Below are 23,494 nucleotides of genomic sequence, written 5' to 3' on the forward strand. Positions count from 1 at the left end.
TGGACCACGTGGAAGAGGAGGAGGCACGAGGTGCTGCTCCGTGGTGTGTGTGGGGGGGCAGGGGTCAGGTCCTAAGGGAAGACCCTGAGTAGGGGAGCGGGGGGTCTCACTGTTAGGGGTCTGGGGGGACAGTGCACTTGGCTGTGACGTGAACCCTCCCTCCTCTGTTTTCCTCTTCTATTTATATATATGTATATATATTTAAAGACTTTATCATGCTTGGTCTGATCAGAAAAAAAGAGTAACTCATTGGTTTTTGGACTGAGCAACTGGGTGGGTTGCTATTTCCCTGGCGGGGAAAGGCACGGTGGAACAGGTTTGTGTGAATCAAAAATCCTGTAGTCCACACAGAGATGGCTGTCACAGGGAGCAGGCAGTTGGATACATGAGTTTGGAGCTTAGGGGAGAAATCAGGGCCACCTGCAGACACACGTTTTAGAGCCATCTGTGCAGGTACTTGAAGTCAGAGATGAGATCACATCGAAGGAGGGTGAGATAGAAACGAGAAGGGGCCGAGCCAGCGCCCTGAGGTGCGCCCACCTTTATGCCTGGGCGCAGGGGATGAAGTGAGCAGCCAGAGGGTTGGTTAAGCATCAGAGAAGCCTTGGTGAGAAGGGCGGCAGGGGTTTTGGAAAGCTGGTGATGACTGGCAACCTGGAATAAAGCTGTTTCTGTGCAGAAGTGGGGAAGATAGATCAAAGCCCACGGAGATGGGGGGAGGGAAGATGAGAAGGCAAAGAGCAGCCACTTCTTTCAAGTATTTTGGGAAGAGGTGTAGCAGCTGAAGGGGATTTGGGTGGGGGGGGCGTGGGGGGGCTTTGAGGCTCTCTGCCCATGTCTGTGACAGCGTGTACACCCCACGTGGGCATTCCCAGGTTCGTCGCCCTCCCCGCCAGGACCCCACTCTTCATGAGGACGGGGTCTGTGACAGTGGTCACAGTGTGCCCAGCGCCTTGCCCAGCATCTGGCTCCCAAGGTGCTGGTGACGTGGGTCTGTACATAGAAGGCACTTAAAACGCTGACGTGCATAATAAATGCTCATAAAAGTGGCTTGCTGTTGGCTGGTGGACTGGGAAGTAACTGAAGACTGGATGATGGCTGTTCTGGAGGACTTGCTCCAGGGCCAACTCGAGGCCACCGTGTCCCTCTGTGCAGTGGACCATGGTGGCAGCTCCGGGTCCCAAGAGATGGAGGGGTCAGATGCCCAGCAGCACCTCGCAGGTCAGCTTTGTGTGCCAGCGTAGCAACCAGCCCCCAAAACTGGACTGAGTCACCTCTAGGAGCTCACAGCTCCATTCCTTGGCCCGGGGAGACCCAGGAGGAAGAGGCTAAGTCAGGACGGAGCCACTTACTGAACCTCACCAGGATGGTGTCCATGGAAAGTGCCACAGCTTCACTCTGATGGGGAGACAGCCGGTGGTGGCCCCTTGGAGAACATTAGTCAGAGACTGAAGGTCCCTGGGGGCCCTTTTGACATCCTGTGGGGCTAGACAGATGTGGGAATACACAGATTCTCTCTTAGACCAGCTGCACACTGAGCTCGACGTCACCGAAAATGAGTGTCAGAACTGCGAACATGTTTGGAGATCTTCGAGCAAATGAATGCAGGTGACAGTGAACAGCAACCAATGGAGCCACAGGAGCTGGCATTGGAGGAGCACAGGCCGACCCAGGAGCTGGAAGAGGTGGAGAAGAGCCACCAGACAGAGCAAGAAAAAGCTTGAGAGTGCCCAGGCGGAGGCTGAGAGACTGGATGGGGAGGAAGCTCAGTATCGGAGGGAATACAGTGAGTTTAAATGACAGCGCTGGAAGGTGATGGGCTGAAAGAAACCAGCTGCATTATGCCCAGATGCAGGTGGGCAAGCTAAGAAAACCAGCGTCTTCAGTGAGACCGTTTCCGTCTTCACAGTGGTCAATTTGGCACAGTTAATAACATCAGACGAGGTCTCCTGCCCAGTGTTCCTGTGGCATGGAACGAGGTCAGTGCTGCTTGGGGCTGGCTGGCATTGCTGCTCCATGTCCTGACCAGTGAGATGGATCTGAAGTTTCAGGGGTCTGGCCTTGTTCCTATGGAAACTATTCACATCTGCAGCCTCAGACAGACAAAACTAAGGAGCTGCTGATGTATTGTTCTGGGGGTTGCCATTTTGCCGGGACAAGTTTTGCCGTGCGATGGTGGCTTTCCTGGGCTGTGTGCAGCAGTTCCAAAAAGAGGTTGAGAAAGGGGAGACACGTTTTTGTCTTCCTTTCAGGATGGATGTGGAGAAGGGCAAGATTGAAAACAGAGGCGTCAGCGGTGGCTCCTGTTCCATCAAAACCCAGTTTAACTCTGAGGAACAGTGAGTAATAGCAAGTTCATGCATGACGAACCTTAAGTGGGGTCTTGCCTCACTATTACATAACAAATGACTTTTTTTTTTCTTAGAGATGCTTGCCTTAAAGCCTTCAAATTTTATTTTGTTTACAAAAAGAGCCTTAAACTAAATTCAGATAATGTCAAACAGCACCTGCTTATAATAGCCCCCCCAAATCCACAAAAGTCCCTTTATTGTAAGATATCATATGATAGTTTCCAGAGCCACGACATGCCATGTATAGCTACCAGCATTTGTCATCGTTTTGATTCTTAATATCATGCCTTCCTTGCCCTTTCTCCCTTCAAAACAACAATTTTAAATTTGCTTTTTTTTTGAAAAAACCTCAGTTAAATTGACATCACTGTGTTTTCACTGGATTTTATTTCTCTCAACTTCCTGCACTTACAATATGAAATAGAAACTTTGTCTCCACTGAGACTATGAGATGTGTGAGATACACAGTTGGATAATGTGAGAAAATGACATATGAGCTTTGCCTGGTCACCATGTGATGTGATCAGAAGTTTGAAATTTAACACTTTCTTCACTCGGTTCTAGTACTGAATGGGTACTCTATTAGAGGTAAGAAATGGTGTTTAACACAGTCTGAGACATGGAGAGATTTGACTCTTTGTAATAAAAGATTTGTGGAAGTCTGGAAAAAAATGAGTTACTGTTCTCACTTAGGTAAATGGATGTAGAATGAATTTCTGCAGTTTGTATGTGAGTCCCTGAATGGGATAGTGTTGTGTCACTTCAGCAATACTGTGTGTGACACTGCATGTCTGGGCATACCCTGTGTCTGTGAGACCTAGCACTATGCAACTGGGACCACCTGCTGAAGGGGACACATGACTCAGAGGGGACACAGGGTATGAGACTGCCAGGCTCCTGCCCCTCTGGGGTAACTATCATGCTGAATCATATGTTGATCACGCCTTTACTTCTCCATATAGTTTTACCACTTATGTATGTGTCCTTAAACAATGTATTATTGTCTTGAATGCTTTGGGATTTTCTATTAATCAAATCATCCTGCGCATATTATGGAATTGTACACTTGAAACTTACGTAATTTTACTAACCATTGTCACCCCAATACATTTTAATTTAAAAAAATAGGCTGCCTTCCAGACGCCGCCGCCCGGACCTGCCCGCGCTCAGCCATGGTCAACCCCACCGTGTTCTTCGACATCGCTGTCGACGGTGAGCCCTTGGGCCGCATCTCCTTTGAGCTGTTTGCACACAAAGTTCCAAAGACAGCAGAAAACTTTCGTGCCCTGAGCACTGGGGAGAAAGGATTTGGTTATAAAGGTTCCTGCTTTCACAGAATTATTCCTGGCTTTATGTGCCAGGGTGGTGACTTCACACGCCATAACGGCACAGGTGGCAAGTCCATCTATGGGGAGAAGTTTGATGATGAGAATTTCATTCTGAAGCATACAGGTCCTGGCATCCTGTCCATGGCAAATGCTGGACCCAACACAAATGGTTCCCAGTTTTTCATCTGCACTGCGAAGACTGAGTGGTTGGATGGCAAGCATGTGGTCTTTGGCAAGGTGAAAGATGGCATGAAGATTGTGAAAGCCATGGAGCGCTTTGGGTCCAGGAATGGCAAGACGAGCAAGAAGATCACCATTGCTGACTGTGGACAACTCTGATGCATTTGACTGGTTTTCCCTTAACCAGACCATTCCTTCTATAGTCAGGAGAGCACCCCTGCCCCATCTGCTCAGAACACCCCATAATCTTTGTGCTCTCGCTGCAGTTCGTGGGTTTCGTATTTTCCTTGCCCCCTCCAAGTCTAGCTGGGTTGCAGAGTTAAGTTTATGATTATGAAATAAAAGCTAAACAACAACAACAACAAAAAATAAATAAATAAATAAATAAATAAATAAATAAATAGGGCACCATCCACTACCACTTTTGACCTACAGAAATGTAAGATAAAACATTTGTGTTACTTAATGCATTAAATGCGTGGCAATGTGTTCAAGAGCATAGTGAAAGCACGTTGTATGAGTACTTAAAACGTAATAGGTTCTTTAACTGATTGGTGGAGAAAGGGTGCTAACTGTGCATGTCAGTATGAAACTTTCAGATTTCCTTTCCACAGTTAGCACTTTATCTAGGAATCACTGTAACTAAATGGTGAGACCGCAATCTTTCCCTCAAAAACCAAACAAGTGAGACTGTCAATTCCAGAAAAACAAATAACGGTATTTTTTTTTTTTTCAGTATAAAAGCGAGCAGTTTAAAAGAACAAAAAATAAATTTGGAAGTGTGTGTCGACGACTCTGAACTTCACAGCATCTCAACTCTGAAGATTAAGGGTGACATCAATGAATAGGAATCTTTATCATGAAGTGTATCAACATTCAGAAAACCTGCCTCTGTCAGTGAAACCATAATTTCCAAATAATCAAAGCATGACTTGACAGCATCGTGCGTGATAAAACGATTGAAAGAGCAAGGCAGACCAATGGATTGTCATGTAATCGAGTCAAAAAGCTTAGCTGCATAAAAATCAACAAATGAGTGAATAAATGAACGAAGGAACAAATAAATAAATAAACAAATAAATAAAATGTAAACTTCAACCAAGGTGGGATTGGGGATGCCCTGGAACCGGAGCTTTCACTGCGACATCGATGGCAAAGCCCTATGGAAAGTACTGCTTAAGTTGAACAGTTTTCCAAACTCCTTTTTTTAAATGATTTTCTTCTGACTTTGCTGAGAACTTTCAGCATAGCTGTGCCCTTGAGTGGCTTCAGGTTATGCATAGCAGATTATTTTTTCTCTGAAACTTTTCTTTTGGAAGAATATCAAACAGACGTTTTGTTTAAGGTCAACACCTGTATGATTGTTGGCTGTGCAGTGGAACTCGGTCATCTCTCGTGCAGCCTGTGCTGTCTAAGAGGAATATATCCACCTTTATCTGATAAGTATACTAACATTCCCCGTCCGTTGCCAACTACATGCCTTTGTGTAGCCTGATTTCTTTTACACGGGTCCACAAAGATAACACTGGCAGGTTGAACGCAGAGGCAAATATGAGAATCCAGCTATTTCCTATTAAGACAGACATTGAAAGCATTCCCTGCCACCCACAAAAATGTGTAAACATTCGACTTCTTGCTAAATTTCTGGGAAACTCATACAGATGGAACTGTTACTAATGTTCCTATGTTGTTATGAATTTTTGAATCATTCAAGAGTATTTTAGGACTTTTACCATTACCAAGAAGCAGTGACCCGAGTGTCTGTTATGCCTCTGCTATCACTGTCTATCATTTTAATTCTCTATATCATTTAAAGCCTACAGTGCCGGGCCAGCAGGACTGGGCCAGGAGAGGCTGAGTGTCTTGGCTTCAGCACTTGCCTTCCTACATCTTTATACTTCAATGGGAGATATTCAGCTTTGGGCTGTTTAGTTGTGAGGACTGGCTGTGACTACAATGGAGGAGCTGCTGGGCAGGGGCTGACCCTACAGTGCAGGGTTCGCTTTAGCAGGTTCTGGTGCCTACCCAGTCTGCCCTTTGGATTTGTGTCCTCAGAGGTGGCTGCATGATGCTCCAGCTGGGTCCAAAGCTGGGCTCTCGGCATGGCATCCTGGGAAGGTCTCCACCTCAGGACTAGTTCAGCCATAGCCTGTGCCCTGCCAGGGCCACCTGGCATTAGCCACAAAGCAATCCACAGATGGCTGCCACCCATGTTGTGCTTGAAGGTGCCTCAAGAGGGCCAGCTGTGAACTGACACAAGCTGTGGCTAGTGCTGGGCTTAGGGATGCTCAGCAAGAGATATGGGACACGCTAAAGCCAGATGCTGCTTGTTTGGGTTTTGTGAAGCTTCAAGACATTTTAGGAAAGTCCACAGCCTAAGCCAAGACAGGCTGTTTGTAAGGGAAAAGTCACTGGAAGTGGCTTGGGTGTGCCCAAAAGTTGGGTGGGGCAGGGTCTCTGGGAATCAGTAGGGCATGACAAATGAACAGCATTAGCTTGATGGAGACTCAGATATGGTGGCCGCCTACATCTGCACACCAGGAGAGTGTAGAGCTCAACAAAGAAACAATGGCTTCTGCTAACTCCTCCATCTGGAATAAAGCTGCCCCTCCAGCCCTCTCCCTGAAGCTAGACAACTCAGTCTCTCCCTGTACGTCCCTGGCACCTTTTGAGCTGCTGCCCCAGCACTGGAGTTCAGAGTGAGTGATTACGTGCACAGGCCCTTTAAAAGGAGCACTTGGGATTACAGTCACCCTTTTCTCACTCAGCCACAATCTCGGCTGGTTTTCACAGCCAGAAGTTATGGGGACTTCTCTTCCTGACATTAAAACCCTCTCTGGGGAGCCTGGTGTGGGACTGGGAACACTCACTCTTCTGGGAGGGGAGGGAGGGGGAAGAGACCTCTGCAGCTGAGTTATCTCTCTCGGTTTTTAATGGTCACAGGCAGATGTGAGACCAGCCTGTTCAATGTCTCCTCCCCTCCTACCAGTCTCGAGGTGGCTTCTTCTGTATGTCCTTAGTTGTAGGGTTTCGGTTCAGCTAGACTTTAGGCAATTCTCAATGATGGTTGTTTTGTAGTTTAGTTATAATTTTGAGGTGGTTGTGAGAGGAGGTAGGCACAGTATTTACCTATTCTGCCATCTTGACTAGCCCAGTTAGAGTAATCCATTTTCTTTTGGCACAAAGCATTGTTGTCAAAATCTGATAATTTTTCCCCCTTCTAAGATTTTTTTTTTGCTTAAATACTTCCATTTATTAATTTAAAATTTTTCTGTAAATTCTAATAATCTTATCAGAATATTTTTTCTTTAAATTAAAGTTTGTTGGGGTGACAATTGTTAGTACGTAGATTTCAGGTATGCAATTTTGTAATATATTATCTATATATCACATTGTGTGTTTACCACCCAGAGTCAGTTCTCTTTCCATGACCATATATTAGACCCCGTTTACCCTCTTCTAGAGCCCCATTCCCCCCTCTCCCCTTACCCTCTGGTAACCCCCAAACTATTGTCTATGTCTATGAGTTTTTGTTCTTTCAGTTGTTTGTCTTGTTCTTTTGATATGTGGTTTATATACCACATATCAGTGAAATCATATGGTTCTCTACTTTTTCTGTCTGACTGATTTTGCTTAGCATTATAGTCTCAAGATCCATCCATGTTGTCACAAATGGTCCTATTTTATCTTTTCTTACCGCTGAATAGTATTCCATTGTGTATATATACCACAACTTTTTTATCTATTCATCTATTGAAGGACATTTTGGTTGTTTCCATGTCTTTGTGTTGTTGCCCTGCCAGGCTCCAGAGCTGATAACTTCACTGCTTTCTTGGTCACACCAGTGCATACCTGTATCTATCTCTACCTCTATCTTTATCTCTAATCTCTATATCTATATCTATGTATCTATGTATCTCTAGCTCTAATCTCTATATCTATCTATCTATCTATCTATCTATCTATCTATCTATCTATCTATCATCAATCATCTGTCATCTATATATATAGATACCAGTGAAGAAAGGGGCAGCATTTAACTAAGGCTTCAGTGCTGCCTACTAGACTATGTTTAAATAATCTAGGCTTTCTGACAGCCTTCACAATTATTTCAAAGTTGTTTCATTATTCTCTAGCTTTCCTCACTGTCACTTATTCCAGATATTGTGGTTTTCTGTGACACAGAAAATATAGAAATCTTAACCTCTCTCCTTCCTAACACAAAACCATTTAATTTAATCTTAAGGGACATCTATGTGTGAACATGGAAATGGTGTTTCTCCTCCATTTAGGCAAATTCTTCTAATATTGCCTGAGATGGTTCTGTTTGTTGCCTGAAAATTGAACCATAAACTCTTTTTAGAAACATCAAAATATATGTACTGTGTTTCCCCAAAAATAAGACCTAGCCGGGGGGGGGGTGCAGGTGGAAGAAGGGGAAAAAAGATATTTTGCACCTGGCTGAATACCAGGGAATATTCCCCAGGAAGAAACTGCACACATGTGTGACATGTGGGAGACCGCCCTGGTTTAGTGTAAATGCTCACCAGCAACAGAAGCAGCACAGTGGAGAGAAACACCTTAGAAGGGATGAGGACAGCTTGGTTTGTTAGGGACTGCAGAGTCCACCTGTCAGAGAATCCCTTCACATGTGGGGGCGGTGGGAAGAACCTCCTGCCCTTGTCCAACACCAGCCTTGTCCTTGGCCCTTGTCCAACACCAGCCCATTCACAGCAAGGGAAGGCACCCAGGAGCACTGAGTGCAGGGAGGACGTTCACACTGGGGAAGGGCATGAGAGGTGCAATGAGTGTGGGAAAGCCTACATCCGCAGAAACAGGCTTGCTGAGCACCACAGAGGTCACCCTGGAGAAAAACCTTATGAGTTCATTGAATGTAGAAAAACCTTTCACCAAAACTCCAGTCTTACTGTACACCAGAGAGTTCATATGGGTGTGAGGCCTTTTGGGTGCAGTGAATATGGGAAAGCCTATAGAAAGAGCTCCCACCTTGTTTGGCACAAGAAAGTTCATACTGGAGAAAGGCCTTATGAGTGTCGTGAATGTGGGAAAACGTACAACAGAAGCAGCCATCTTGTTAGGCATAAAACACTTCACACTGGAGAAAGGCCTTATGAATGCAGCACATGTGGGAAAGCCTAAAGCAGCAAGCACACACTTGCTCAACACCAGAGAATCCATCCTGGAGAAAAGCCTTGTGCATGCAGCAAATGTGGGACGTTATTTAGCCACAACTCTAGCCTTATTGTACACGAGAGAGTTCACAGTGGAGCAAGGACTTCTGAGTGCAGTGAATGTGGGAAAGCCTTCAGTCTTAAATCCACACTTGCTCAGCACCAGAGAATACACACTGGAGAAAGACCTTATGAGTGCAGCAAATGTGGGAAATTCTTTAGCCGCAAGTGCAGCCTCAATAAACAGAGAAGTCACATTGTCGAAAAGCATCAAAGTGCAGTGAATGTGGGACAGCCTTAAGCTAATGGCCTTTCCTCATTTGGTACCAGAAAGTTCAAACTGGAGAAAGGCCTTTGGAGTGCAGGGTGTGTGTGTATCGACTTGGTGAGTGAGTAACACCAGTTCTGAGAGTAGCTTTTATGATACAGTCATCAACTTAGAGTTGTATCGCACACTTCCGAACATCCACATTGGGGAGAGTCCCTGTGAGTGCTGGGTATGTGAGAAGCTTTCAGGACCTGCATTGTACTTTCTGACCTGCCCAAGGCCCTTGCCTGAGTTAAATCACTGCCAGCACCTGTGACAGAAGCCATCCCACCTCTACCAGCTGATAAACGTGCATCAGGTTACCCAGTGTGCTTAGGAAAGGCAGACCTTTGTACTCTTCCCTTCCCTGGAAGAAATCATGAGTGGCCTAAGGTTATTGGAATCCACCAAAATTACATTCACACAGTGGGTGTGAGTAATACAGAGTTGGGGGTGAGCAAACTAGAGAGGATGTGCCCTATTTCTAATGCTTCTAGAAATATTCTGGTCACCATAGGGAGTGTACAGATATCCTCAGGACTTCTAGATTTACACCTCCCCTATGGACAGAGTCACCTGTTGCCTTAGAGCTGCCAAGCCATTTGTTTCCCGCCCCTCTCCCAGGATTTCACAAGGGAGTCCCTCAGCAAACTGAGACTTGATGAACAGATATCGATAAAGCTTCCTTGAGGGGATGTCTCGGCAGACGAAGACCTGATGGAATAATATTGCCCCCCCCCCTTTCATCCCCTGGGGTTATGCGTGTGTGTGAAGGCACAGTATGTGCTGGAGCACAATGGTGACTTTCAGAAAAACAGCCAGCAGGCATGAAACTCACAGGTCTTGAGCTTAACAAGCTTTACATCCTCATTAGGTAACTAATAAAAGCTATGCGTTGGCCCGATTCAGGGTTCAGTCCTTGAGGCTTGAGTCCCTTGGCGCCGCTTGCACTCTACTCTTGACTACTGTCTTTTCTTAGCCCTGCACCGCCCTTCTTGTTTCCCACAGCTCTTGTCGTGCAGGACGCGACAGTCACTGGTAGAACAAATAATCTTAAAGTTTTCTGGATTCCTGAGGCTACTTGGACTATTTGCCTCAAAGCCTCTGTTACTCAGGCAAGAAAATGGAGACAGAGAAATATTGTAGTCCAAGGATGTGATTCACAATCGGTATTGCTTGCTAGTCTTTACTTCCATTGAAGCAGGGCTGTCCCATCAGAGGGATGAGGATAGTTATGGTCGAGGCAACATGTCTGTCAAATCTGGCTTTTCAAGAGAAGTTTTATGGGGAACCATGTTTTTTAACAGCTCTATTGAGATATAACTGACGTGCAATAAACAGTGCATATTTAAATTATAAAATAAGATATGTGTGTGCCCATGAAACCATTACTGTAATCATGATATTGAATATATCCATCACCCCCAAAATTACCTCATCCCCTTTTACAATCTCTCCCTCCCTGGCTCATTCCCATGATCATTGAGTTACTGTCTTTCACTATAAACGTTCTTTTCTAGAATCCTATATAAATGGAATAACTAAATGTTTACTCTTTTTTTTGCCTTTTCCCCCATACAGCATAATCATTTTCAGATTCCAACATGTTGCACGTATGAGTACTTTATTTTTGTTGCAGAGTAGTACTCGTATGGATATGCCACAGTTTTTTTTTCCTATTCATCTTTTAATGGACATTTGCATTGATTCTAGTTTGGAGCAGTTACAAGTAAAGCTGCTATGGACATTCATGTACTAGTCTCTCTCTTGGGTTAATAATTCGGAGTAAAAGGCTTGCGTGTCTCATCTGCATCCATGACACTTTAATTTATGGAGGTGATTAAGTGCTACCATGGAGAGGTCAGTATCATTGAAAGAAGAATTTATTTCCCAAGGGAAGGGGTTCACGCCATGTCACACAGAGCCACGTGAAGAGCACCAGTGTTGGTCAGGAGGCTGAAAAGAGTGAGGGGAAGGCATAGGCTACAACCTTTATGGGGGTTTTCATGGTAGGGGCAAGGCAGGGTAGAGTAAACAGTGTAGGGTTGGCTATTTTGAATAATGACAGCGGGTTTCGGATTAATAGGATTGGTCACTAGTCGTCTGATACCTTGCCCTGGGATGGTTCAGGGCAGGGGAAATATTGGCTTGGTGCATGACAGATAAGCAGTGGTTGGGGCTATAGACTTGGATTGGTTGATTTATATATGAGAGCCATGCTCCTGGCTAAACCATTTGTTATCTCAAGAATGGGATAGCCTCGGAAGGGTGGTCTCTCCCTGATCAGCAAGCTGTTTAAGATGTCAAAACAACAACAACAACAAAAATACGAAAAATAAAAAACATGAATACCCGGAGGCAAAGGGTAAGTGAGTGTGTATCTTTTTTATGGACTGACAAACTGTTCCAAAGCGGTCATACCATTTTACATTACCACCAGCAGTGTATGAGAATTTTGCTTACTCTGTATTTTCACCAGTACTTGGTATTTGGTATGGTCAATCTTTTTAATTTTAGCCATTCGTTTTAGGTTCATAGTAGTATTTTTCTGTCACTTTATTTTGTATTTCCCTAATGACTAATGTTATTTAGCATATTTACATGTGCTTACTGTCATCCCTTTATTTTTTAAAAAATATTTTTATTAAAATATAGCTAACCTAAAATGTTAGTTTCAGGTGTATGTCATAATTATTCAACAGTAGCCACCTGGCACTATACATAGTTATTACCATATTACTGATTATATTCCTTATGCTAAAGAAATGATCACCATGATAAGTCCAGCAACCATCTGACACCATACCGCGCTATCACAATATTATTGGCTATATTTTCTATGATGTATATTACATCCCCAAGACTTATTTGTTTTATGCCTGGAACTTTGACCCTTTTCTTCCCTTTTATCTTTTCCCCCTTTTAATTTTTCAATTACAGTTGACATTCAATATCATTTCATATTAATTTCAAGTGTACAACATAGTGGTTAGACATTTACATAATTTATGAAGTGATCCCCTTGACTAGCACCCATCTGGCACTATACATAGTTATTACCATAGTATTGATTATGTATGCTTTACATCCCCATAACTATTTTATAATTACCAATTTGTATTATCCCTTCACCTATTTCACCCTGCTCCCAACCCCCACCCATCTATCACCCTGATGAATCTAGTACCCAACTGACACCATACGTAGTACAATATTGACTGTATTCCTTATGCTATCCCCTACATCCTCATGACTACTTTGCAATAACCAATTTGTACTTCTTAATCCCTTCCCTGTTTTCACCCAATCCCCCAACCCCCTCCCATCTGGCAATCATCAAAATGTTCTCTATGAGTTGGTTACTGTTTCATTTGCTTGTTTATTTTGTTCTTTAGATTCCACTTATAAGTGAAATCATATGACATTTGTGTTTTGCTGTCTCACTACACTCAGCATAATACCCTCTAGGTCCATCCATGTTGTCACAGATGGAAAGATTTCATTTTTTTTTAATGGTTAATACTCCATTGTGTATATATATATATATATATATATATATATATATATATATATATATATATATATATATCACTGCTCCTTTATCCATTCATCCATTCAGGGACACCCAGCTTGCCTTCATATCTTGGCTATTGTAACTAATGCTGCAATGAATATGTGGATAAGCACATCCCCTTGAAGTAGCATTTTGGGTTTTTTCAGATAAATACCCAGAAGTGGGGTTACTAGGTCCTTCTTTGTCTCTTGTTATACTCTTTGTTTTAAACTCTCTTTTGTCTGGTATAAGTATTGCTACCCTAGATTTTATTTGTTCCCATTTTCATGGAATATCTTTTTCCATCCCTATACTTTCACTCTGTGTGTGTCTTTCGATCTGAAGTGTGTCTCCTTAGGCAGCATATGTAAGAGTCTTGTTTTCTTATCCATTCATCCCACATATCTTTTGATTAGAGCATTTAATCCATTTACATTTAAAGTAATTGTTGATAGATATGTAGTTATTGCCATTTTATTATTCACATTTTAAATCTTATTTTATTCTTCAAGAAGTCTCTCTAAGATTCCTTGTAATATTGATTTGGTGGTGATGAACTCCTTTAGTTTTTTCTTGTCTGGGAAATTTTTTATTTGTCCTTTGATTCTAAATGATAACTTTGCTGGGTAGAATATTCTTGGTTGTAGGTCCTTACTTTTTATCACTTTGAATATTTTGTGCCAGTCCCTTCTGACCTGTAAAGTTTCTGTTGAGAGGTCAGCTGATGGTCTTCCCTTGTAGATAACTAACTGCTTTTCTCTTGCTGCTTTTAGGATTCTTTCTTTATCTTTATCCTTTGGCATTTTAATTATGATGTGTCTTGGTGTGGGCCTCTTTTGGTTCATCTTGTTTGGGACTCTCTTCGCTTCCTGGCCTTGTATATCTATTTCCTTCACCAGGTTGGGAAAGTTTTCAGTCATTATTTCTTCAAATAGGTGCTCAATCCTTTGCTTTCTCTCTTCTTCTTATGGTATCCCTATGATATGAATGTCATTATGCTTGAAGTTGTCCCAGAAGTTTCTTAAATTATTCTCTCTTTTTTTTAAAAATCCTTTTTTCTTTTTGCTGTTCTGATTGGGTGTTTTCTGCTACCATCTTCCAAATTGCTGATTTGATCCTCTGCTTTATCTAACCTGCTGTTGATTCTTTCTAGTGGATTCTTCATTTCAGTTACTGTATTCTTCACTTCTTTTTTCCCCCAAATGTTTTCTATGTTCCTTTTTAATGCTTACTGTCTCTTTGATGAAGTTCTCACTAAGTCCTTAAGCCTCCATATAACCATTGTTTTGAACTCTGTCCCTGGTAGGTTATTTACTTCCATTTCATTTAGTTCTTTTTCTGGATTTTTCTCCTGTTCTTTCATCTGGGACACATTTCTTTGTTTCCTCATTTTGGCTGCCTGTCTGTATTTGTTTCTATGTATTAGGTAGACGTGCTATGTCCCCCAGTCTTGGCCAGGTGACCTTATGTAGTAGGTGTCCTGTGGGGCCCTGACATAGTCTCCCTGGTCACCTGCTCTGGGTGCTCCAAGTGTGTCTGTTGTGGGTTTGTGTGTGCCCTCCTGTTATAGTTGAGCCTTGGAATGTCAGTTAGTGGGACTGACCCTTAGGCTGACTGACTGTGGAGTTTAGTCACATCCACAGTTTACAGACTGCTATGCAAGGGGCTTACCCCACTTAGTGGGACTCGCCTCAGTGGTTTCTTGTGCCTGTTGAGACTACCCTTCATGTGTGCTGCTTGTGGGGCTAATTAGGTGGTGTTCTGCTGTGGTCTGAGGCCAACCTCCAAGTATGTTTGTTCTGGGGCCTCTTGGGAGGGGCTCCAGTGCAGGCCCAGGTGACTTACTGCCTGTGACTATTCGGAAACTACCTGGTAGGAGCTACAAAGTGATCTGAGGTTGTTTCCCACCTGTGCTAAACCTTGAGGTGTGTGGGAAAGGCCACACTATTTACCGAGGATGTCTGTCACCAGTACTGGGCCTGGGATAGCTCTGTAAAAAGCCAGGACACCCCAAGGCCTGCTACCTCCTGCCTGCTCCCTTAAGGTTTAGCTGCTGATAAAGCCCCATGTGGTATGCAAATTGGGTGAGGCAGGGTCTCAGGGAGTCACTAGAGTGAGAAGAATTGTGGTCAGTAGATTAATGTAAATTCTGGGTTAGTGTCACTGCTGAGCCTCAAGCTACTCAGCAAAAGTCTCAGAGTACACTGAGGCCAGTTGCTACACGCTGGAGGCCTGCCAGACTCTGTTAGTTTTTCAGGAAAAAATGCAATGTGGGCAGGGTTGGTGTCATGCAGGGTCTATGGTACTGCTCCCCGCATAAGAATGCAGGATATGGTGAGGCCAAAATGGAACACCAATGGAGCCATAGGTAGGGGAGTCACACCACTATATTCTCGCTGGCGGCTGGGTTGAAGACACAGGAAGCAGGATCCACATGATCTGCAAGTCACCGTCCACTTCTCTGCCAACGAACCAACCCTCTAAGCATAGCCACGGCAGTTACATTAGTGGCTAATGGCTAACTGGTTACAGCTGATGGCCAACTAGTCCCAGCTGATGGCCATCTACTACCCAAGCCAGCACCTTTCCATGTGAGGCCGAGAGCCTGGAAACTGCTCTCTGGGACTCTGTCCCCACAGCTGTCTCCTAACAGAGAAAGTGCATCTGGTGTTTGGGGAGTTGAGTAGGGCTGGGTCCCAATGAGTCAGCAGCGTAGAGCAGCGGAGTTCACCAGACCAATCAGATTCAGAGTTGGTCGTAAGCATAGGGGGAGGGCTCAACAAAGGAAAGATGGCGCCTGCCTGCTGGCTGCATGAGAGAAGGACCTCACACAGGGAAAATGCCAACTGTCCTCCAGCCCTTCTTCTGAAACCCACACCTCAGTCTGCCCCCTGTATGTCTCCGACACCTCCCGAGTCACCATCCCTCCGCTGGAGCCCAAGGTAGGTGCCTGTGGGCGAGTGAGTCTGTGAGCAGGCTATTTAAGAGGACGTCTGGGTTTCCCACTGCCTTCCATCCCACTCGAACAGTCAGAATCCCCACTGTTTTTCACAGCCAGATGTGGGGGCTTCTCTTCCCAGCACCAGTACTCCAGGCTTGGAAGCCTGGTGTTGGGGGCTGAGGTCCCTCACTCCTCCAGGGGAAATCTCTGCATCCGAGATATCCCTCTTGATTCTCAACCACCACACGGAGGTTTGGGCTCTGTTTCACGTCTCCACCCTTCCTACCAGTCTCGTGGCTTCCTTTTTATACTTTTATCCACTGGACTTTTGTTTTGCTAGACTTCATATAGTTCTGCAGGTTGATTTTTCTATAATTTAGTTGTAATTTTAATGTGTTCATGGAAAGACGCAAGCACAGTGTTTATCTACTCTGCCATCTTGGATCTCTCAGTTTTGCTGTTTGTTACAAAGCCGAACATACTCTTACCATGTTTTCAAGCAATTGTGCTCCCTGGTTCTTATCCAAATGAGTTGAAAACTTATGTCCACAAACAAATATGCACACAAATATTTATAGCAGCCTAATTTATAGTTGACAAGACTTGGAAGCAAACCAAGATGATACTCAGCAGGTAAATGTATAAATAAACTGTGGTACATCCACACAGTGGAATTTTATTAAGTGATAAAAATAAAAGAGCTCTCCAACCACAGAAAGTCATGAGGGAACTTTGAATGCATATTTTTAAGTGAAAGAAGCCATTTTGAAAATGCTACAGAATGTATGATTCCAACTATATGACATGGAGAAAACCCCAAAATTATGGAGTAAAAAAATCAGTGATTGTCCGGGGCTTGGGGACACAGAGAGGGATGAATAGTGTAGCCTGGGATTTTTAGGGCAGTGGAGCTATTCTGTATAATACTGTAATGGACACGTTATTATACGGATCAAAACCCATAGAATGTACAACATAAAACCATAAACTGGGCTTTAGTTAATAACAATATAACATGTTGGCTCAGCAATTTAATAAATGTACCACATTAATGCAATAGGGGAACTGGAGGTGAGGGGATATATGAGAATTCCCTGTACTTTCCCCTCAAATTTTCTGTAAACCTAAAACAGCTCTGAAAAATAAAGTCTATTAAAAATGATGCTTTTTATGTTCCAGAAATGTCTCCAATATTTAACATTTGCAAATAGAATCACCTATTTACGTGTATAGGTGAATGAATGTTGACAAATATACACACCCATATAATCATCACAATCAAAACAGAATACATCGATAAACTCCAGTTTTGCTTGTGTCTGTTTACTGTTAACCTACATTCTCCGCTTTTTATCAGCCACAGGCAACACTGATATGCTTTTTGACACTCTAGATCAGTTTCAGATCTATATGAATGGAGCCATCTCTTAAAACAACTTTATTGAGATATAAATGACATAAAATACAATAACCATTTAAAGTGTACAGTTCACTGGGTTTTCATATATTCACAGATATGTGCAACCCCCATCATGGCCAATTATAGAACATTTTTATTGTTTCAAAAATAAATCCTGTATTCTTAGCTGTCACTGCCTTAACACAATACTTCATTCCTTTTTATGAGCAAATAACATTCCATTGTATGACTATACTACATTTTCCCCATTCATCAGTGGATGAATGAGCATTTGGGTTGTTTCACCATTTTGCTGTCATGAAGAATGCTGCTATAAATATTTATGTACAAATTCTTGTGTAGATATGTTTTCATGTCTCTTGGGTATATACCTAGGAGTGGAATTGCTGAGTCATATGGCAAATCTATGGCTAACTGAACATCTGTCAGACTCTTTCCCCAAAGCTGTTGTATCATTTTACATTCCCACCAATTCTATATGAGCGTTCTAATTTCTTTATATCCTTGCCAGCACTTATTATCTGACTTTTTGAGTCTTGCCATCCTCATGGTATATCATTTTGGTTTTGACTTGCATTTCCCTGATGACTAGTTATATCTAGCATTTTTTCATGTGCTTATTGGCCATTTGTCTATCTTACTTGGAAAAATCTCTCATGGGGTCCTTTTCCTTATTTGTTCTCTTTCCTCTTATTGTTCGGTTGTAAGAGGTTCAAGGTTCTGGATACTAGACGCATATATGACTTACAAATATTTTATCCCATTCTATTAATTGTATTTTCATTTCCTTGATATTGTTTTTTTGCAGCACAAAAGTGTCTAATTTTGATGTCGTTCGAATTATTTTTTATGTCTTGTGCTTGTTTGTGTCATATCTAAAAATCCTTTGCCAAATCTGACGTCAATAATATTTTCCTGTTTTCTTCTAAGAGTTTTATAGGTTTAGCCCTTACATGTAGGACTTTTCTAAATGTTGAGTTCATAGTTGAAGTATGGATCCAACTGCATTCTTTTCAGGTTGTCGCATCACCATTTGTCCCATTATCCAGTTGTTCCAGCGTTATTTGTTGAAAAGACTGTTATTTACCCATTGAATATTCTTGGCACCTTTGTCAAATATCAATTGAGTATACATGTGAAGATTTATTTTGGGGCTCTCTATTCTATTACCCTGCTCTGTCTTTCTATTCTTGTGCCAGTACCACGTTGTCTTGATTACCATTGCTTTGTAAAAAGTTTTGAAATGGGAAGTGTGATTTCCCCAACATTGTTCTTTTTCAAGATTGTTTTGAGTATTATGGATCCTTTGAAATTCCAAATTAAGTATAAAATCAGCTTAATTTCTACAAGGTACTCAGCGGGGATTCTGTTAAGTATTGCACTGAATCTACAGATGAATTTGGGATTATTGGCAACATTATTAAATGTTCTTATCCATAAAAATAGATGTTTCCCCATATATGTAGATCTTTAATTTCTCTTAATGCTTTTCATCTTGTAGTATTGCACTTTTAAAATTTTTTTATTGAGGTAACATTGGCTAATAACATAAATTTTAGGTGAACAACATTATAATTTGATATCTGTATACTCTATTGCATGCTCGCTACCAACAATCTAGTTTCCACCTGCAACCATATATTTACCCCCCCCTTGCCTATTTTGCCTTCTTCACTCTCTTCTGCTCTGGTAACCACTATTCTATTGTTTGTATCGGAGTTTGTTACTGATTTATTTTCTTATAACATTTGTTATTTTTTGTTTTATATTCCACATGAGGAAAATCATAGTTTTTGTCTTTTCCCTTCTGACTTATTTCACTTGGCATACCGTGTTTCCCTGAAAAAAAGACCTAGCTGGGCCATTAGATCTAATGCGTCTTTTGGAGCAAAAATTAACATAAGACCCGGTCTTATATTAAAATAAGACCGGGTCTTACATAATATAAGACCGGGTCTTACGTTAATTTTTGCTTCAAAAGGCGCATTAGAGCTGAGGGTCCGTCTAGGTCTTATTTTCAGGGAAACATGGTACATGTATATGCTCATATGTATATTAATAAATGTATGTCTTCTTGATGAATTGTCCTTCTTATCATTATAAAATGTCCATATTTGTCTCTTGCTATATTTTTTTCTTGAGATCTATTTTATCTGATATGAGAATGGCTACATCTTCTTTACTCTGAATACTATTTGCTTGGACCCTTTTCTTCCACCCTTTTCTTAGTCTATGTTTATCTTTGGAGCTGAGATGGGTCTCCTGAAAGCAGCATATAGTTGAGTCTTGTTTTTTAAATCCATTCTGCTGCTCTGCGTTTTAATTGGTGAGTTCAGTTCATTTACATTTAGGGTGATTATTGATATATGAGGACTTACTACTGCCACTGTGTCCTTTATTTTCTGATTGCTTTGTATCTCTTTGTATCTTTTGACTCTTTTTCCTTGTGTTTCTATTTTAGTTTGGTGTTTTTCTATGATGTTTTTCTCCATTTCTTTTTTTTTGTTTTTAAATTTTATTGGGGAATATTGGGGATTACTGTGTTTCTCCAGGGCCCATCAGCTCCAAGTCATTGTCCTCTAGTTGTGGAGGGCGCAGCTCAGCTCCAAGTCCAGTCGCTGTTTTCAGTCTTTAGTTGCAGGGGGCACAGCCCACCATCCCTTGCGGGAATTGAACCGGCAACCTTATTGAGAGCTCATGCTCTAACTAACTGAACCATCCGGCTGCACCTCTGGAAGCTCAGTGGCAGTTCGTTGTCTTCAATCTAGTTGTGGAGGGTGCAGCTCACTGGCCCATGTGGGAATCAAACTGGTAACCCCATTGTTCAGAGCTCGTGCTCTAACCAACTGAGCCATCTGGCTGTCCCTCCATTGCCTCGTTTTTATGTTTTGTGTCTCACCTCTGGATTTTTTTTTTGTGGTTACCATGAGGTTTGTATGTCTCATAGATAAAATAGTTCTTTTTCTTCTCATAACACTTATCTTCATTCAATTGTATAAATTCCATCCCTTTCCTCCTCCCCTTTAATGTTTTGGTTGTCACAAACTATCCCCTCCCCCTTTTTAAACTTTTTATTTATTTAGGTATGTTTTTCCAGGACCCATCAGCTCCAAGTCAAGTAGTTATTTCAATGCAGTTGTGGAGGGCACAGCTCACAGTGGCCCATGTGGGGATCGAACCAGCAACCTTGTTGTTAAGAGCACTGCGCTTTAACCAACTGAGCTAACCGGCCACCCCACAAACTATCCCTTTTTATGTTGTGCATTCCTTACCACATTGCAGTAGCTATAGATATTTTTAATGCTTTCCTCCCTATAACTTTTATGTTATAATTAAGTTTTTAACACCCTATTCTGAAATAGAGTTGCAATTTTGTTTTTCTGTCTGTCTGTCACCGTACTCCAAGCTTTGTATACTTTTGTCTTTTTGTTTCAGATAGAAGACCTCCTTTCAACATTTCTTTTAATGCACGTCTTTGGGTGGTAAATTCCCTCAGCTTTTGTTTGTCAGGAAAATCCTTTATTTCTCCTTCATATCTAAACAATAACTTTGCTGGATGTATTATTCTTGGCTGGTGTTTTCTACCTTTTGATATCTGAATATGTCATGTCACTGTCTCCTGGCCTGTAGTGTTTCTGCTGAGAAATCTGATAATAACCTGATGTTTCTTTTGTTGATTACTTTTTTTCCCCTGGCTGCCTTGAGAATTCTTTGTCATTAACTTTTGACAGTTTTTTTTTAAATATTTTATTGGGGAAGGGGAACAGGACTTTATTGGGGAACAGTGTGTACTTCCAGGACTTTTTACCAAGTCAAGTTGTTGTCCTTTCAATCTTAGTTGTGGAGGGTGCCATTCAGCTTCAAGTTGTTGTCCTTTCAGTCTTAGTTGTGGAGGGCGCAGCTCAGCTCCAGGTCCAGTTGCTGTTACTAGCTGCAGGGGGCGCAGCCCACCATCCCTTGCAGGACTCGAGTAACTGAACTGGCAACCTTGTGGTTGAGAGGATGCGCTCCAACCAACTGAGCCATTTGGGAGCTCAGCGGCAGCTCAGCTCAAGGTGCCATGTTCAATCTTAGTTGCAGGGGGCGCTGCCCACCATCCCTTGCAGAACTCGAGGAATTGAACTGACAACCTTGTGGTTGAGAAACCACTGACCCATGTGGGAATTGAACCAGCAGCCTTCGGAGTTAGGAGCATAGAGCTCTAACCACCTGAGCCACTGGGCCGGCCCAACATTTTTGTTTTTTTTAATTGGGGAAGGGGAACAGGACTTTATTAGGGAACAGTGTGTACTTTCAGGTCACACTGTTTTTTCCAAGTCAAGTTGTTGTCTTTTCAATCTTAGTTGTGGAAGGCGCAGCTCAGCTCTAGGCCCAGTTGCTGTTGTTAGTTGCAGGGGGTACAGCCCACCATCCCTGTGGGAGTCGAACCAGCAACCTTGTGGTTGGGAGGACACGCTCCAACCAACTGAGCCATCTGGGAGCTCAGCAGCAGCTCAGCTGAAGGTGCCGTATTCAATCTTAGTTACAGGGGGAAGAGCCCACCATCCCTTGCAGGAGTCAAACCAGCAACCTTGTGGTTGAGAGCCCACTGGCCCATGTGGGAATTGAACCAGCAGCCTTCAGTGTTAGGAGCATGGAGATCCAACCTCTGAGCCTCTGGGCCAGCCTCTTGACAGTTTTAATATAATGCATCTTGGAAAGTTGTTTTTGTATTGAGATCATTAGGTGTTCTGTTAGCTTCTTGTATGTGAAAGTGCAGTTCCTTCCCTAGGTTTAGAAAATTATCATCAATTATTTCTTTGAATAGACTGTTTTTCCTTCTCCCTCTTTTGTCCTTCTGGGATACCCATTATCCTCATGCTGCCCTTTCTAATGAAGTCAGATAGTTCTCATAGAGTTCTTTCATTTAAAAACAACAACAAACTTCTCTCTCAACTTCCACCAGAATCATTTCTAGATATCTACCTTCAAGTCCTCTAATTCTCTCTTCCATATGGTCTGTTTTATTTCCAATGTGTCTATCGCATTCTTGATCTCATTTATTGAGTTCTTTACCTCCAGAATTTCTTTGGTTCTTTTTTATAGTTTTAGTCTCTTTGGTAAAGTAGTTCTCTGTTCATTAATTTTATTACTGAGCTCAATGAACTGCCTTTCTGAGTTTTCTTGTATCTCATTGAGTTTCTTCTTGACTGTTCTTTACCCTTCTCTATCATTCAGATCACAACCTTCCATGAGTTTGAATTTGGTTTCTGGAGAATTGTAATTTTCTTTCTGTTATCATGTCGCCTTGGTTTTTCATGGTTCTTGATGGGTTGTTCCTCTGTTGGTGACTTTGAAGTAGTGAACACCCTTCTTATTTAGGTACCATTTTGATTTTAATAGTTCAGTAGATTGATAATTAGAGGTCTTTCGTTTTCTAGTAGATGGTGTATAGTGTAAGTTTTTGTTTTCTCTTACCTGTGCTACTTGTGCCTCTGGGGTCATGGTGGAGGACATAGCTGTAATTGTGGAAGTTGCCACCTGGGTGACTAGGGTGGTGGGTGTCCCTGCTACCTCTGGGTCTCCTGGGTTTGGGGGCACCACTACCATAGTGAGGGGCTGGGTTCCTGAGCCCACCGGGCTGTTACCTGGTTCCCTATGACTGCTGGCACTGCTGTTCTATCGCCAGGAGTCTGTAAATGCATCTCCACTGGAGCTACCGGGTCCTGCTGCAATCGGGGTGGGTGCAGGATTTTCAGGCTCCCATGATGCTTCTGCCTCTCTTAACCTCCACCTGGCCATAGTGTGAGGGCTACACCCCAACTTCTCCACTACTACATTGGCTGGGGCTTTAGGTTCAGCTGCAGGGGCCAGGGAACTGTGTCTGCAGGCACCACCCCATCTTTACCCCGTCTTGCTTTCCCTGTGTTCCAATATGTCCTCCTTCAGATATGTGGCTCTCTCGGTGTGTTAGTGTGTTGAGCAGAAGAACCTTTGTTGGGTTATAGATGTCTGACTAGTTACAGATTTTAGAGGAGATACGAATGGGTCTTCTCAGTCCACCATGATGCTTATGTCACTCCTTCCATTTACTTTTAAAGTCATTATTGATAGTTAAGGGCTTACCCTCACTATTGTGTTAATTCATTGGTTTGTAGTTCTTTTGTTCCTTTCTTCCTACTTTTTCTTAATGAGTTTTTTCCTCATTTGATCCCTTTCCTCTTTCTTGCATTTCTTTGTGGT

The 23,494-nt window shown here is 42.6% G+C and overlaps 1 protein-coding gene and 1 pseudogene across 2 annotated transcripts; both read left to right on the plus strand.

The window, feature by feature from the left end:
- Nucleotides 1-1,494: 1,494 nt before the first annotated feature.
- LOC308489855 (beclin-1-like) lies at nucleotides 1,495-2,409 on the plus strand (annotated as a pseudogene). Its single transcript has one exon. The product of its transcript is annotated as a beclin-1-like (transcript).
- Nucleotides 2,410-2,616: 207 nt separating this feature from the next.
- LOC308489404 (peptidyl-prolyl cis-trans isomerase A-like) lies at nucleotides 2,617-4,200 on the plus strand. Its single transcript, XM_081030453.1, has one exon. It carries the CDS (start codon nucleotides 3,524-3,526, stop codon nucleotides 4,016-4,018), a length of 495 nt encoding a protein of 164 aa, XP_080886579.1. The 5' UTR covers nucleotides 2,617-3,523; the 3' UTR covers nucleotides 4,019-4,200.
- The last annotated feature ends 19,294 nt before the right edge of the window (nucleotides 4,201-23,494 follow it).

This window comes from Rhinolophus hipposideros, assembly GCF_964194185.1.
Source record: "Rhinolophus hipposideros genome assembly, chromosome: 21".
NCBI lineage: Eukaryota > Metazoa > Chordata > Mammalia > Chiroptera > Rhinolophidae > Rhinolophus > Rhinolophus hipposideros.

Bases quoted from the DNA above. Each gene is read 5' to 3' on its own strand.
- LOC308489404 (XM_081030453.1), top strand. From the start codon at position 3,524: ATGGTCAACCCCACCGTGTTCTTCGACATCGCTGTCGACGGTGAGCCC.